Source organism: Littorina saxatilis, linkage group LG3 (genome assembly GCF_037325665.1).
Source record: "Littorina saxatilis isolate snail1 linkage group LG3, US_GU_Lsax_2.0, whole genome shotgun sequence".
NCBI lineage: Eukaryota > Metazoa > Mollusca > Gastropoda > Littorinimorpha > Littorinidae > Littorina > Littorina saxatilis.
The window spans coordinates 7,608,126-7,622,983 of NC_090247.1; the positions used below are offsets into that span (position 1 = coordinate 7,608,126).

At 42.3% G+C, this 14,858-nt stretch overlaps 1 protein-coding gene across 1 annotated transcript in view; it reads right to left on the reverse strand.

Moving 5' to 3' along the window:
* Positions 1-887: 887 nt before the first annotated feature.
* The window catches only part of LOC138961522 (insulin-like growth factor 1), a 59,381-nt gene continuing 45,410 nt past the window's right edge, over positions 888-14,858 (reverse strand). Inside the window, exons 3-4 of the mRNA XM_070333182.1 lie at positions 4,142-4,353; positions 888-2,719 (exon numbers count right to left, since the gene is read on the reverse strand). Coding sequence (XP_070189283.1) covers positions 2,483-2,719; positions 4,142-4,353 — 449 coding nt within the window. The 3' untranslated portion in view covers positions 888-2,482. The remainder of the gene's footprint in view (positions 2,720-4,141; positions 4,354-14,858) is intronic.

Here is a 14,858-nt window from a genome sequence, read left to right on the forward strand (position 1 = left end):
CAGTCCAAGTGCAATGATTTTGTTTTAATTCCATGTAATCGTGGCTTCTTTTCGTCTCAGAAAGTGATAGGTGTACAACCAAAAGACACTCTGAAAAAAGCAGTGTTTCTGTTTAAGGTGAAACTTCAAATGGTCAAAACTCTCTTACAACGAACAACGGGCGCCAAGTCGGCTACATCATACAAAAGCATCTTGAATTACTGAAAAGGGCACATTAAAGCTTCTACATGTAATCCATGTAATGTCTAATATGTATTGGCTATGACTGCTATCTGGGGTTCACTTTCACTTTCGACTATCAAGTAACAAGTTCTGAAAAGTGTTCACTTCTGCGACCAAGACATACCATCAACATAAAGATCTGGTATATCACTGAGCTGGGCTTTGGGCCCCATTTGGAAGGGCATGTAAACAACAGAACACAAAATCGAAAACAGAGCATCAGCTTTACTTTTCAAAAAGGTTACCTTGTACAACAAGGGACTGGGTGGCCGAGTGGTAACGCACTTGCGCTCGGAAGCGAGAGGTTGCGAGTTCGACCCTGGGTCAGGGCGTTAGCAATTTTCTCCCCCCTTTCCTAACCTAGGTGGTGGGTTCAAGTGCTAGTCTTTCGGATGAGACTAAAAACCGAGGTCCCTTCGTGTACACTACATTGGGGTGTGCACGTTAAAGATCCCACGATTGACAAAAGGGTCTTTCCTGGCAAAATTGTATAGGCATAGATAAAAATGTCCACCAAAATACCCGTGTGACTTGGAATAATAGGCCGTGAAAAGGAGGATATGCGCCGAAATGGCTGCGATCTGCTGGCCGATGTGAATGCGTGATGTATTGTGTAAAAAAAATTCCATCTCACACGGCATAAATAAATCGCATAACATTTTTTGTTTAAATAAATAAATAAATCCCTGCGCTTAGAACTGTACCCACGGAATACGCGCGATATAAGCCTCATATTGATATTGATTGATTGACAACCTGTGTGTGTGTGTGTGTGTGTGTGTGTGTGTGTGTGTGTGTGTGTGTGTGTGTGTATGTGTGTGTGTGTGTGTGTGTGTGTGTGTGTGTGTGTGTGTGTGTGTGTGTGTGTGTGTGCAATGGGGGTATATTGTGGGTTTAGTGGTAAGACATGGATCAAGGTGGAGGTACGAGACTGTTGGAGACGAACTGGGTGAAAGATGTTGATCGCTTTAGTCTTCACAGCCAATTACATCACAAGCAAGGGAACAAACGCCAATACCAGCGGGGACACACAGCAGATGACTACAAGGCGTTCCATAACATCGCCGCAAAAAGAAACACAAAGATTTAGATCCTAGAATCTTCACAACCAGTCAACCTCAAAAAGCCACACTGGGTCAACTATAGTGTACTTTTCAAACAATCCTTCAATTGTACGATGCTACAGAACATGGCCATGGTGACTGTCTGGTTGTGAACATTCAGGAAAAAAACAGCAAAGCAATTGGTAGCATGAATTCAGAGGAATGTCACAAGAAAGAGGGATTTTAAAGAAACATGTTAAACCATACATTAAAGTATATACGGGCATCTTCCTATCGGATCGGCTTCACAGTACGTCATTTTGTCCAAAGTCTGTTCAAGTCAAATTCTTAATTCCATAACAAATCTATCAGCTCACTGAAATCAAGTTCAATATAAACGGAACTATGACATCCAGCCCTAAAAACAAAAACATGTGCAGAAATCTTCCTGACAGTCATGTATTGAATTGTTTGAGATGATAATTGCAGGTCAAATTGTCATGTGTCTATCGAAACTCCCACCTCGGTCAAATCAAGCAAAAAGCAAACAAAGCAAATGAAACTGTGACAAAACAACATAAAATAACGTGTACAAAGTACAAGCATATTTAACCATGATGGTGCCTTTTTGTAAGCAGGCAACACCACAGCGTGGTAATTTCCACTACCACCAAAAACAAAATAGTTCCTTATGCAAAGACACGTCAACTTTCAGACTGAAAAGCTTGTTAAAGATTATTCTCCCCTACCCATGTACCAGTCTTTCCTCTGTATTAAATCCTAGTTGGCATCATGTATTGTCAATGTATTCTATCAACAAAGCATTATCTTTTCGCTTTTGAACTAATAATGATAATCACCATCACTGTTAACACTGTCTTCATTTTCATTTTTAGCTATACCACAGAACCTGATCGGTCTTGAACTACGTCTACTTATAATTATCATCATCATCGTCTATATTGTCTTCTTCTATCAATACAACAGAATATGCTCAGTGATGAACTCATAATGACAATCACCATCATCGGTAAATATTGCCTTAACTTTTATCTATCCATGTAACAGAATATGATCTGGTGTTCAACTACTAGCAATCATCATCACCACCACCATCATCACTATATATAAATATATATATATATATATAGTCTTTTTTCATTAATACGTTTGTACATACTTGTGTGTAAGTGTGTGTGCGTGGTAAGTTCTACATTTTACTCTGTGATGAGTGGATTTCTTGTAGGCCGGCTCCCAACTTGAACGTAGAAAAACTGCTTTCCGGAGTTGCCGTGGGCAGCTGGGTGTCCTCGGTGAGGCCCCCTGAACACCTCGGCGGAGGGGGAGTTGGGGTCATAGTGGGCGGTGGACTGGGTGGTGGTGAAGGTGGTGGAGGCTTGCGTGGTCACCCTCCGCCCTGCCTGGTTCCCACTGAACAGCTGTATCAGATCGGTCTGTGGAGACGAGATGAGACGAGATGAGACGATAAGATAATAACAAGTCGCGTAATGAAACTGAACGCAATGCAACGCAGCAAGACCGTATACTCGTAGCATCGTCAGTCCACCGCGCACGGCAAAGGCAGTGAAATTGACAAGAAGAGCGGGGTAGTACTTGCGCTGAGAAGGATAGCACGCTTTTCTGTACCTCTCTTCGTTTTAACTTTCTGAGCGTGTTTTTAATCCAAACATATCATATCTATATGTTTTTGGAATCAGGAACCGACAAGGAATAAGATGAAATAGTTTTTAAAACGATTTCGGAAATTTAATTTTGATCATAATTTTTATATTTTTAATTTTCAGAGCTTGTTTTTAATCCAAATATAACATATGTATATGTTTTTGGAATCAGAAAATGACGAAGAATAAGATGAAATTGTTTTTGGATCGTTTAATAAAAAAATAATTTTAATTACAAGTTTCCGATTTTTAATGACCAAACTCACTCATTAGTTTTTAAGCCACCAAGCTGAAATGCAATACCAAACCCCGGCCTTCGTCGAAGATTGCTTTGCCAAAATTTCAATCAATTTAATTGAAAAATGAGGGTGTGACAGTGCCGCCTCAACTTTTACAAAAAGCCGGATATGACGTCATCAAAGGTATTTATCGAAAAAAAGAAAAAAACGTCCGGGGATATCATACCCAGGAACTCTCATGTCAAATTTCATAAAGATCGGCCCAGTAGTTTAGTCTGAATCGCTCTACACACACACACAGACAGACAGACAGACACACACACACACACACACACACACACACACATACACCACGACCCTCGTCTCGATTCCCCCCTCTATGTTAAAACATTTAGTCAAAACTTGACTAAATGTAAAAACGATGAGATGGGATTGGATAGGATAGGTTTTTTTATCATATAACCCCATTCCTGCCCTTCGGTCTCAATTAAGGACGTTCTTGAGAATATTACATAGATTGCTGTGTCATACCAGATTTACACGAGTTGCTTTTTCAAATATTGAACTGCGAGCGAAAGCGAGCTTTTCAATATTTAAAAAAGCAACGAGTGTAAATCTGGTACGACGCAGTAAGCAATGCAGTATTCTGTTTATCCTACATACTGTTCTTACGTGTATTTTACTCAAAACGTCCCACAGTAGAGGCGTACAAATTGAAGATGCTTCTATTGGAACCTCGATCTCTTCCAAAGCCTCGTGCAATCTTTTACGTCAAAGCACAGAAACGTCACTTAAGACGGCGTAGTGCGACGTGTTAGTTCTAAAAACTCTTCCAGGGGAAACTGACACAACCTCATTTCCATTTACATGATATACAAACGTGTGGTTTGAACGATATTGTTATCTTATGAGTGGTCTCTCTCACGTATGTATGATAAACAGATATTTTCCTCACCTCAGAGCCCACGGCAGTAGGCCTATTGCCAGCAGGAGCACAGTAACTCTCCAGGGTGTCGTAGGAGCAGGGACGACGGCAACATTCGTCCACCACGGAGAGAGCAGGACCTGCTTCGGCCACTGATCGTAGTACTCTGGCGGGTCCCTCTGCCGCTGGTGCTGATGATGGTGCCGATGCTCCTGCTGCTGGCTGCTTTGTGCCACTGTTCGCTGGAATTTATCAGACGAGAGAAAATTATTGAAGTTTCGAGAAAGGCAGAAGGAGGTTTGAGTGGGGGGAGGGAGATTTGACGATGATGCTATTGCTGACTGCTGTCTACCACTGTTAGCTGAAATTCATGAGACGAGAATATTTTGTATTGAAATGAAGCTCGAAGGGAGAGGTAGAACAAGGATACGAGTCTTTAGTCAAAAACAAAGACGAAGAAGATGAACAAAAAGGGAGAAGAAAGGAAGAACAACGAAAGGGAGGCGCAAACGGAAGAAGAGACGGAAAGACAGTCACACAATTATAAAAAGACGGGAAGCTGTTTAAAATTGTGGTCTTGAATGTCTCGCAATCACCCGACACATCTCTGCTACTGGACTGGGTGGCCGAGTGGTAACGCACTTGCGCTCGGAAGCGAGAGGTTGCGAGTTCGACCCTGGGTCAGGGCGTTAGCAATGTTCTCCCCCCTTTCCTAACCTAGGTGGTGGGTTCAAGTGCTAGTCTTTCGGATGAGACGAAAACCGAGGTCCCTTCGTGTACACTACATTGGGGTGTGCACGTTGAAGCTCTCAAGGTCATCAGTACACGCCGTATAGGTGGGGTTTCGGGTAGCGTTTGCTGTACAGAATTCTGTACATGATTTTATCCCTATTTTTCAACCTCGTAGCCCCGGAAAGTCAAAAATAGACCACAGCTTTAAGGACTTGACATATATGAGAAGAATGGAAATGGGTTCTCTGTCTTCCACGTGGAAGATAAAACAACCATGGAAGTGAAAGCATTACAACGTCCCATTAGATTCAATAGACGATGCTCAGAAATAACTGTCGGGTTTGTAGGGGTTGTGGAAAGAGTGAATACGCTTGCTCTGTGGATCAAAGTTTTCCCATGTGAAATTATAGGTCAGTCACAAGCGAGGGGTGTCAGACGAGAAACACATTTAGAAAGCTTGCCTCACTAAAAGCAAGGGTATTTACTCTTTCACAACCCATACAAATCCGGAGTTATTTCCGGTTTTCGTTCATTTTTGCATTTATGCACTCGTGTTTGGACCGGCACGGTTGGCCTAGTGGTAAGGCGTCCGCCCCGTGATCGGGAGGTCGTGGGTTCGAACCCCGGCCGGGTCATACCTAAGACTTTAAAATTGGCAATCTAGTGGCTGCTCCGCCTGGCGTCTGGCATTATGGGGTTAGTGCTAGGACTGGTTGGTCCGGTGTCAGAATAATGTGACTGGGTGAGACATGAAGCCTGTGCTGCGACTTCTGTCTTGTGTGTGGCGCACGTTATATGTCAAAGCAGCACCGCCCTGAGATGGCCCTTCGTGGTCGGCTGGGCGTTAAGCAAATAAACAAACAAATAAACAAACTCGTGTTTGGATGTCACGGATGTTCCTAGTGAGACAAATACGGCCGAAAAACCAAGCCAACAAGCAAAATCAACTATGAGTGTTTTACTGCGTAACAAACAGATCACGGGCGCAATGGCCTAGTGCCGATAAGACGCCGGCCTACCAAGCGGAAGGTCGTGGGTTCGAATCCCGACCGAACCTGAGGATCAACTGATGTGCAGGCCTGCTAGTGCCTTATCCCCCTTCGTGTGTACACGCAAGCACAAGACCAAAGATCCTGTAATCCATGTCAGAGTTCGGTAGGTTATAGAAACATGAAAATAGCAAGCATTCTTCCCCCTAAAGCAGCGTATGGCTGCCTAAATGGCAGGGTAAAAACGGGCATACACGTGAGAGCCGTCGGAGTCTCAGCCCATGAACGAGGAAGAAGTAAATGAACAGAAAAAAAACTAAGTCTGAGACTTTTTGTCGTAAAAGCAAGAGTCACATGCAATCGAAGATCATAGGCCAGGAAAGGTGAAGCGATACAGATTACTTTGTCATTATTGACCAACTCAGCCATTCATGGCGTGCAGGTGTCAAGATACGCAGAAAGAACAGGTAGTTGGCATCCTATTATTGGCTTAACAGAGAGGTCAAATGGTCTGGACTAACCGCATCAATTATAAAGGCTGGTCATGCTGAATCTATCTTTGGCTGCAACCCATTCATAATTTATCTGTTCTTGTATCAGTCGCTCAGGTACCGGTTGATTGATATGATGCATTCTAGATTATTCTTGTTCCTTGAACCCGGGGACGGTTTAGGGGGGGGGGGTGTCATGAGAGAACGATTCGGCGTTGCTCTTTCCTTCTCTGTGGCAACTCAGCCCATTAAAAAGAAAAGTTAAGGCACATCATAATAAGAAGTTGAGGTAATCATACCAAAAAATGTTCTTTTTTAGTCAAAACTTAAAAACTTGTTCACAATCCTCATCTCTTAAATTAGTTAAAAGAAATTGCACAGGTAAACATCCCGAATCTCACCTAATTGTAACTAGTTCTACTTGCAATTGATATGAACTGCACATAGGGAAAATGGGAGAGGCGGGGTCGGGGTGGGAGCGGGCTTACGGAGACAGAAAGAAACAAGGAAAAGTTGAGACAGAGACAGAAAAAAGAAGCTGAAAAAGAAGAAAACTGAGTAAAAGTGCGTCAATTTTCGTGCACCTTTGGGCAGTTTCCACCATGGTCACGAAACACAAGTAGTGGAATGCATAAAATGAGACTTAGAAACAAAGGGAGATAAATATAGACAACAGTAAGTGAGAGTTACGCGGAACATATTTCCTGACACCTAAAAAAAAAATTGAGCAGGATTGAAATAAAGAAACGACTTTCAATTTCATCTTGTCATCCTTGGTTCTGATGTGAACATGAAGACTCTATAGTTCAGAGACGCGATGGACTGTGTATTTGAGCCAACACAGTTTAGAGGCCTCCTTAATTGAGCCTCAAGTTGACTTTGCGAAGTCATTGCAAAATCTTCATACCGAAAATTCAATGCCAAAGCCTCGTGAAGTAGACTTTGTTTAATAGACTTCGCCCCATTAATATCAGGCTTTAAAACTTCACAGCCTAGAAGCAAGCCATGCTCAATATCATCCATAAGTCTTTATCATTCTTCACAGCCTAGAAGCCATGCTCAATATCATCCATAAGCCTTTGTCATTCTTCACAGCCTAGAAGCCATGCTCAATATCATCCATAAGCCTTTGTCATTCTTCACAGCCTAGAAGCAAGCCATGCTCAATATCATCCATAAGCCTTTGTCATTCTTCACAGCCTAGAAGCAAGCCATGCTCAATATCATCCATAAGCCTTTGTCATTCTTCACAGCCTAGAAGCAAGCCATGCTCAATATCATCCATAAGTCTTTATCATTCTTCACAGCCTAGAAGCCATGCTCAATATCATCCATAAGCCTTTGTTATTCTTCACAGCCTAGAAGCCATGCTCAATATCATCCATAAGCCTTTGTCATTCTTCACAGCCTAGAAGCAAGCCATGCTCAATATCATCCATAAGCCTTTGTCATTCTTCACAGCCTAGAAGCAAGCCATGCTCAATATCATCCATACGCCTTTGTCATTCTTCACAGCCTAGAAGCAAGCCATGCTCAATATCATCCATAAGCCTTTGTCATTCTTCACAGCCTAGAAGCAAGCCATGCTCAATATCATCCATAAGCCTTTGTCATTCTTCACAGCCTAGAAGCAAGCCATGCTCAATATCATCCATAAGCCTTTATCATTCTTCGGGGGCGTTTACGTCAAGATCTGATCTTCCGTACCTACTTAAAGAAAGGTCTGTGACTCGAGGACACTCTAATGCATGTTGCATGTCAGTGTGACTGACGGTCGCGCCTGATGTATTGACCGTGGTGTCAGGGGCAGCAGCTATTACAATCCATGGACCATGTCCCCTGCCCGTATCTTTGTCGTCCGCTTTGCACACTGCTGATTGGGAATCGAAGGCGGGCAAGGGAAGGAGGGAAGGAGTGGGGAAGGACACAGAGAGAGGATAATCTTGGGAAGAAGAGAGAATAGATGATACTGCAAATAGCGGAAAGAGGAGTGAGGGAGTGGAGAGAGGCGGGGGTAGGGGGGTGGAGTATGGAGAGGGATGCTTCTGCCAATAGCCTCAGCGAGAAGAGGAACGAGGGCGTGAGGTAGGCAGTTGGTATGACGTCAAGTTACTAGCGCCAAAACGAATTTAATAAAAACGTATTCTGTGTAATGTACAGCACAAATGTTAGCTGACAAAGTTAATTACTAATTTTCAGTTTTGTCATCGGCTTACTTGCGCCAAAACCATAATTAAACTTGAACATCTAGTAGTTAGACATCAACACCTGAACATTAAGCATGATCGCCTGATAGTTAAACATGATTATTTAATCAAAACAATTTTCACTGGAAAATTAATCATTTTTAGTTCTGGCTCACTTCCGGACGGATTACTTGAGCCCAAACTGAAAGTCAAACGTCATCTGGTAAAGAACATTATTAATTTTCACTGACAGATGTAATTTTCTCGTGAGAACATTTCAATTATGTGGTTAAGGTACTAGTAAGACGTCATAAGGGGGAGGGGTGCAAGAATTATGGAGAAAAAGGAGGAGGCAGAGAGGGGGGGGTGTAGGGGTAGAAGTAGAGAGAGAGAGAAAGGAGTAAGGTGAGGAGGGAGGGAGGAGGGCAGGGGGAGTATGGAGAGAGAAAGGAGGTTGGATGATGCAGCAAATGGCCGCAGGGAGGCGATAACCAGACGCGTCAACCTGGTGTTAAGGCATCAAGTCAGTCCGGACATTTTGCAGACCCACCTTTGCCTTTACTACATACACATAATGACAGACTGTCCATTCAGCAAGAGCTGGCATTATCTGGAACACTCCGTTGGCTGACAATACCATGAACGATCGAACGACCTCGTCGAAGGCAAATGCCCCTTCATTTTATGCAGAATGACTGTTCTTTGCAATTAATCTGATCTCGGTCTGGCCGAGAAACATCAGTTGAAAATTGACTAGCTGGTCGATTTGTAAAGTATGTCAAGTTTCACGCAAACAATGTGGTCAGTCAGCGCTGTCAATTTGTCTTTTTCGTACACGTTTTTGAAAACGAGATTTATTGCAAGGAGTCAAAGACTAAATCGGGTTCTGGACATGCATGCGTATTGTAGAAATTGGTCTTACAGTAGTTTCTAGTGCAGCGCTCTCACGTGCATCCCAAAAGGCGCGCGGCTTTCAAGGGTCAAACGGTCAAGCTGAAAAATGTCTCGTCTGCTGAATGACACGCCGGGTGTCGACGTCCGAGGTTATTCATTCCCTGCTGACCGACGAAGACCGCAGCATGACTGATGTAGTGTGTCCAGTTGCACGACCCCCGAGAGACACAGGGAATGCACCACTCTATACCGCACTATCCCGCGCTTTTCTGCCATCTTTTTTCTCTCGTCTGCACAATTATGCTCACATTTTAGCTCAGGAACAGTATAACTATCCCTTTTTTCTCCTTGAGTACGTTCGTGTGCAACACATTCCACACACACTCGTTTTTGCTAATTAGGTTTTGATAACTATACAGCCGGTATTTCCTCGCTTTTTAAGGCAGCCATATTCCGTTTTCGGGGATAGAGAATATCGCGACGCACGTTCAGGATCTACAAGTTTGGCGCCGTTCGTCTCTGGACCGCGCCGTAATAACGTGCACTTCTGCGACCCGTGATGTAACGGGGTGAGCCGGGCTGTCACCGCCCAGGGGTGTCTGCCCGGAAACTATTTCCATCCAGTCGGTGTTGCATGCGGCTGCAGATCATTCTGCTTCCTCACTGAATCGTCACCAGTACCGGCGGATCCCCTAGAGGTTGGGGGACAGCGGGCCATACCAGGAACACTTGATACCAGCTCGATCACTTCGCTCCAGACAATGACGTCCAGTCAATGGGGATCGTTCATCATCAGAGGTGGCTATGACGGCTTACTAGTGCCAAAACCTCATAATTGTAATTATCAAGGGAAAATTAGTAATTTTCCCTTGATAATTACCATTTTCACGTGTTACTAATTTTCCCGGGAAAATTACTTTTGGCTCTCTTCCTGACGGATTGCTAGTGCCAAAACTAAAAATTAGTAATTTTCCCGTGAAAATGAGTAACTAACAGGTGAAAACAGTAACTGACAGCGTTAATTAGTAATTATCAAGTGATAATGGGTAACCCCAGGTTTTGGCACTAGTAAGCCGTCATAGGTGGCGCTGTTGGATAAGCCGAGCTGGTTGCCGCCAAACTTTACGGTGGTGGTACACTGACGGGGACCCCCATTCTGTGACCTTAACTCATTCTGAGAAAATTGAGGATGAAAGTCGCTTGTTCATTTCAATGCTTGTTATTCTCACAGGTGCCAGGAGACTGGTTCCGAACAACTCTCACTTACTGTATTACACATGTCGTATGCATTTAGATCGCTTACTTCCCTTTGTTGATCAGATCGGAGAACACCAGGTTGTTAAAGGAAGGGATTCTCAAGGATGACATTAATTGGTCGACTTCCCGAAGTCTATACTTCACGAATCTCGCTGCACAAAGCCGGGCTTTGGCAATGAGTTTTCGGTAAAAAGTTAAATTCGGGCTCAATTAAGGATTGCCTTTTGAAGGGAAGTCAATTTACAAACAATCTGAAAAGTAATGTCTTAAAGAGGGGCAAGTCTTAAACGGGGGGGGGGGGGGGGGGTCTGTAGTGACTGAATGAATACAGTCGGAATCGTTTATAACGTAACCGGTTATAACGAATATTGGTCATAACGAACATTTTATTTTTTCCCTGCCAGCGCTGTTCTTAGTTATCACTAAAAACAAACTGGTTATAACGAAACCGGTTATAACGAGAAACTGCTTACAACGTCAACATTTCTTGTTCCCAGACCAGAAAAAGAACCGGTTAGAACGAAACTATGACGCAAATCCAACTTTTTCGTAACTTATGACTTATGACGTCAACTTAGGGAAGTAATTCATACAACAAGATGGCGACTAAATATTGGTTATAACGAACATTTTATTTTTTCCCTGCCAGCGGTGTTCTTAGTTATCACTATAACGAAACCGGGTATAACGAATATTGGTTATAACGAACATTTTATTTTTTCCCTGCCAGCGGTGTTCTTAGTTATCACTAAAAACAAACCGGTTATAACGAAAATGCAAAGCAGAAACAAAGGTATAACATTTGCAACTTGAATTTGTTTGTTCTGTTATAGAGTTACGCTGCAGCTAATTTTCCTTATTCAAATGTATCGTTGCTGATCTGTGTTGACCATTTCATTTTGCGTTCATTTATTGGAAGATTATTATTTAACGACACTATTATTTTAATCCAACTGGATTGCTAGTGTCGCGATAGTTAAGCATTTGTAAACACTGTCAAGTTGTACAGGTTATTTTTTTGCTTCAGTTTTAGTTTGACAAAAGAATCCATTTTTCCATAAATATGTAGTTCCAAAAGAAGAGGATAATTAAATACATTACTAATGAATTTATTTGAATGGTTTTACCAGTTTCTATTTGTAAATTGCTTGATAGTTTAAGTAAACATCTAAGTGTTGTTTTTTTGTCTATTTTCTTTTCCGCCTGCAAAACAAAGCCATTATTTTGTACATCAATTTTTAGACACCAGGTCTTTTGTTGTTGTTTTTGTTGTTGTTTTTATTTCATTGTTACATTCTTGGGTACAAGGTTATGGCCTAATAAACAGATTTGTTGAAGAACAGAATTCGATGTGTGTGTGTGTGTGTGTGTGTGTGTGTGTGTGTGTGTGTGTGTGTGTGTGTGTGTGTGTGTGTGTGTGTGTGTGTACGTGTGTGTGTGTGTGTGTTTATTGTTTCAGGCAAACTTTGGTATTTCTGTTGAAAACGATCTCTCTGCTTAATTATTCATTTATTTGACCGTTGTATAGACCACATAACAGTTGATCATTCTCCACTTGAATCTCCAGCTTTCCCTAGGCCTGTTGCATGCCCCATACCCCCCTTCTCTCTCTCTCTCTCTCTTTCGCCATCTCTCTCTGTCTCTCTGTCTCTCTCTCTGTCTCTCTCTCTCTCTCACACACTCTCTCCGTGTATATCTCTCTCTCTCTCTCTCTCTCTCTCTCTCTCTCTCTCTGTCTCTCTCTCTCTCTCTCTCTCTCTCTCTCATGTACGATTATGTATGTACCTCATTGAATGTTTTAATGATATGACAAAAAGATTACTTATGCAACAGAAAACAATACTTATTTGCCAACATTTTACCATTTTTACGTTGAAAATGTGAAGAAACCAGTTATAAAAAATTTTTTTCCTCTTGTCTTCGTTATAACCGATCTAATCGGTTATAACGAAAATCGATTATAACGAATAACAAGTCGCGTAAGGCGAAAATACAATATTTAGTCAAGTAGCTGTCGAACTCACAGAATGAAACTGAACGCAGCAAGACCGTATACTCGTAGCATCGTCACTCCACCGCCCGTGGCAAAGGCAGTGCCCGTGGAATTGACAAGAAGAGCGGGGTATTCGTTGCGCTAAGAAGGATAGCACGCTTTTCTGTACCTCTCTTCGTTTTAACTTTCTGAGCGTGTTTTTAATCCAAACATATCATATCTATATATTTTTGGAATCAGGAACCGACAAGGAATACGATGAAAGTGTTTTTAAATTGATTTCGAAAAAAAAAATTTGATAATAATTTTTATATATTTAATTTTCAGAGCTTGTTTTTAATCCAAATATAACATATTGATATGTTTTTGGAATCAGCAAATGATGGAGAATAAGATAAACGTAAATTTGGATCGTTTTATAAATTTTTAATTTTTTTTACAATTTTCAGATTTTTAATGACCAAAGTCATTAATTAATTTTTAAGCCACCAAGCTGAAATGCAATACCGAACCCCGGGCTTCGTCGAAGAGTACTTGACCAAAATTTCAACCAATTTGGTTGAAAAATGAGGGCGTGACAGTGCCGCCTCAACTTTCACGAAAAGCCGGATATGACGTCATCAAAGACATTTATCAAAAAAATGAAAAAAACGTTCGGGGATTTCATACCCAGGAACTCTCATGTCAAATTTCATAAAGATCGGTCCAGTAGTTTAGTCTGAATCGCTCTACACACACACACACACACACAGACACACACACAGACACACACACACACGCACACACGCACATACACCACGACCCTCGTTTCGATTCCCCCTCGATGTTAAAATATTTAGTCAAAACTTGACTAAATATAAAAAACGTTTTCCCCTGAGATTCGTTATAAACGGTTTCGACTGTAGTTCGGTAAAAAGTTAAGTTCGGGCTCAAGTAAGGTTGGCTTTTAAGTAGGAAGTAAATTTACAGACAATCTGGAAAGTTAAGATCTTGAAGAGGGGCAAGTCTTAAACTGGGTGGGGGGGGGGGGGGGGGAGAGGGAGGGTCCCTGGGGGGGGGGGGGGGCTGTAGTGGCTAGATGAATGTTGTTGTTGCCATCCCGGCCGAGCGTGGTTTTGAAATGTTGGATAACGTTGAGATTGGATGTGTGGAAACTGTCGTAACAGCAACGCAGGCCGGATTTTAACGTTATGGGGGGAACATTAAGGCGCAAGGTGTCTTACGTCGTTATGGCGCATCATCTTCACAGGGAGACACACTGATCACCAAAAGCTCATCCTCCGAAGACGCAGCACGGCTGCCTATATATATGGCGAGGTGAATTAAAAACGGACGTACGCATGATGTTCTCCTTTGGATGTTTAGGGTCATCGTTAGTGTACCAAGTTCCCTCGGGAGTGTCAATCGCGGGTATGTTAAGGTTGAGATAAACTAAGCTGTGACATATATGACTTTCGCAGTTATCAATTGCTTCCTGTGTCTTTGTTTCTTGACCGGTGTAACACGAAATTTTTACTCCACGAAAAATGTACTCCGGAGTAAACATTTCGTACGAAATTCTTACTCCGAGTACACTTTTCGTACGAGAAAAGAACTCCCCAAGGCACGAGAAAATTACTCCCTCCACGAAATTTGTACTCCCCATTTTTTTTTACTTCCAGTAAAAATCTCGTACGCAAAATTGGGATGCGGGCGAAGGGATAATGCCAATAAGTGATCTCGCGCACACGAATGTCGCGCTACCCTCCTTCCACCCCTTCCACCACCAAGACTAACAGGGGACAAGGGAGTAAAAATTTCGTACACCTGGCATGGGAAGTTAAATTGCTTGTGTTGGGGTGAAGTAATTTATTCGTTATTTATTCGTCAGGGGAGTAAAATTTTGTACAAAATGTTTACTCGGAACTCGCCTGTCTTGGGGAGTAATTTTCTCGTGTAATGGGGGAGTGCTTTTTTCGTAAAGGGAGTAACTTTTTCGTACGAAATGTTTACTCCGGATTAAAAATCTCGTGGGAGTAATTTTCTCGTGTTACACCGGTACTTTCGTACCGTTGTGTTCTTAAGACTCCTCACTTTCCTTTGATATAGGCCGTAGGCTCACTGTGTATAACTGAATCAAACACGTGATAGTCGCTGATGATTGAAGTAATTAGTTTTTTTTCCGATTAAGGTACATGCTGTGACTAATTGGAACCTGGCAGTGAT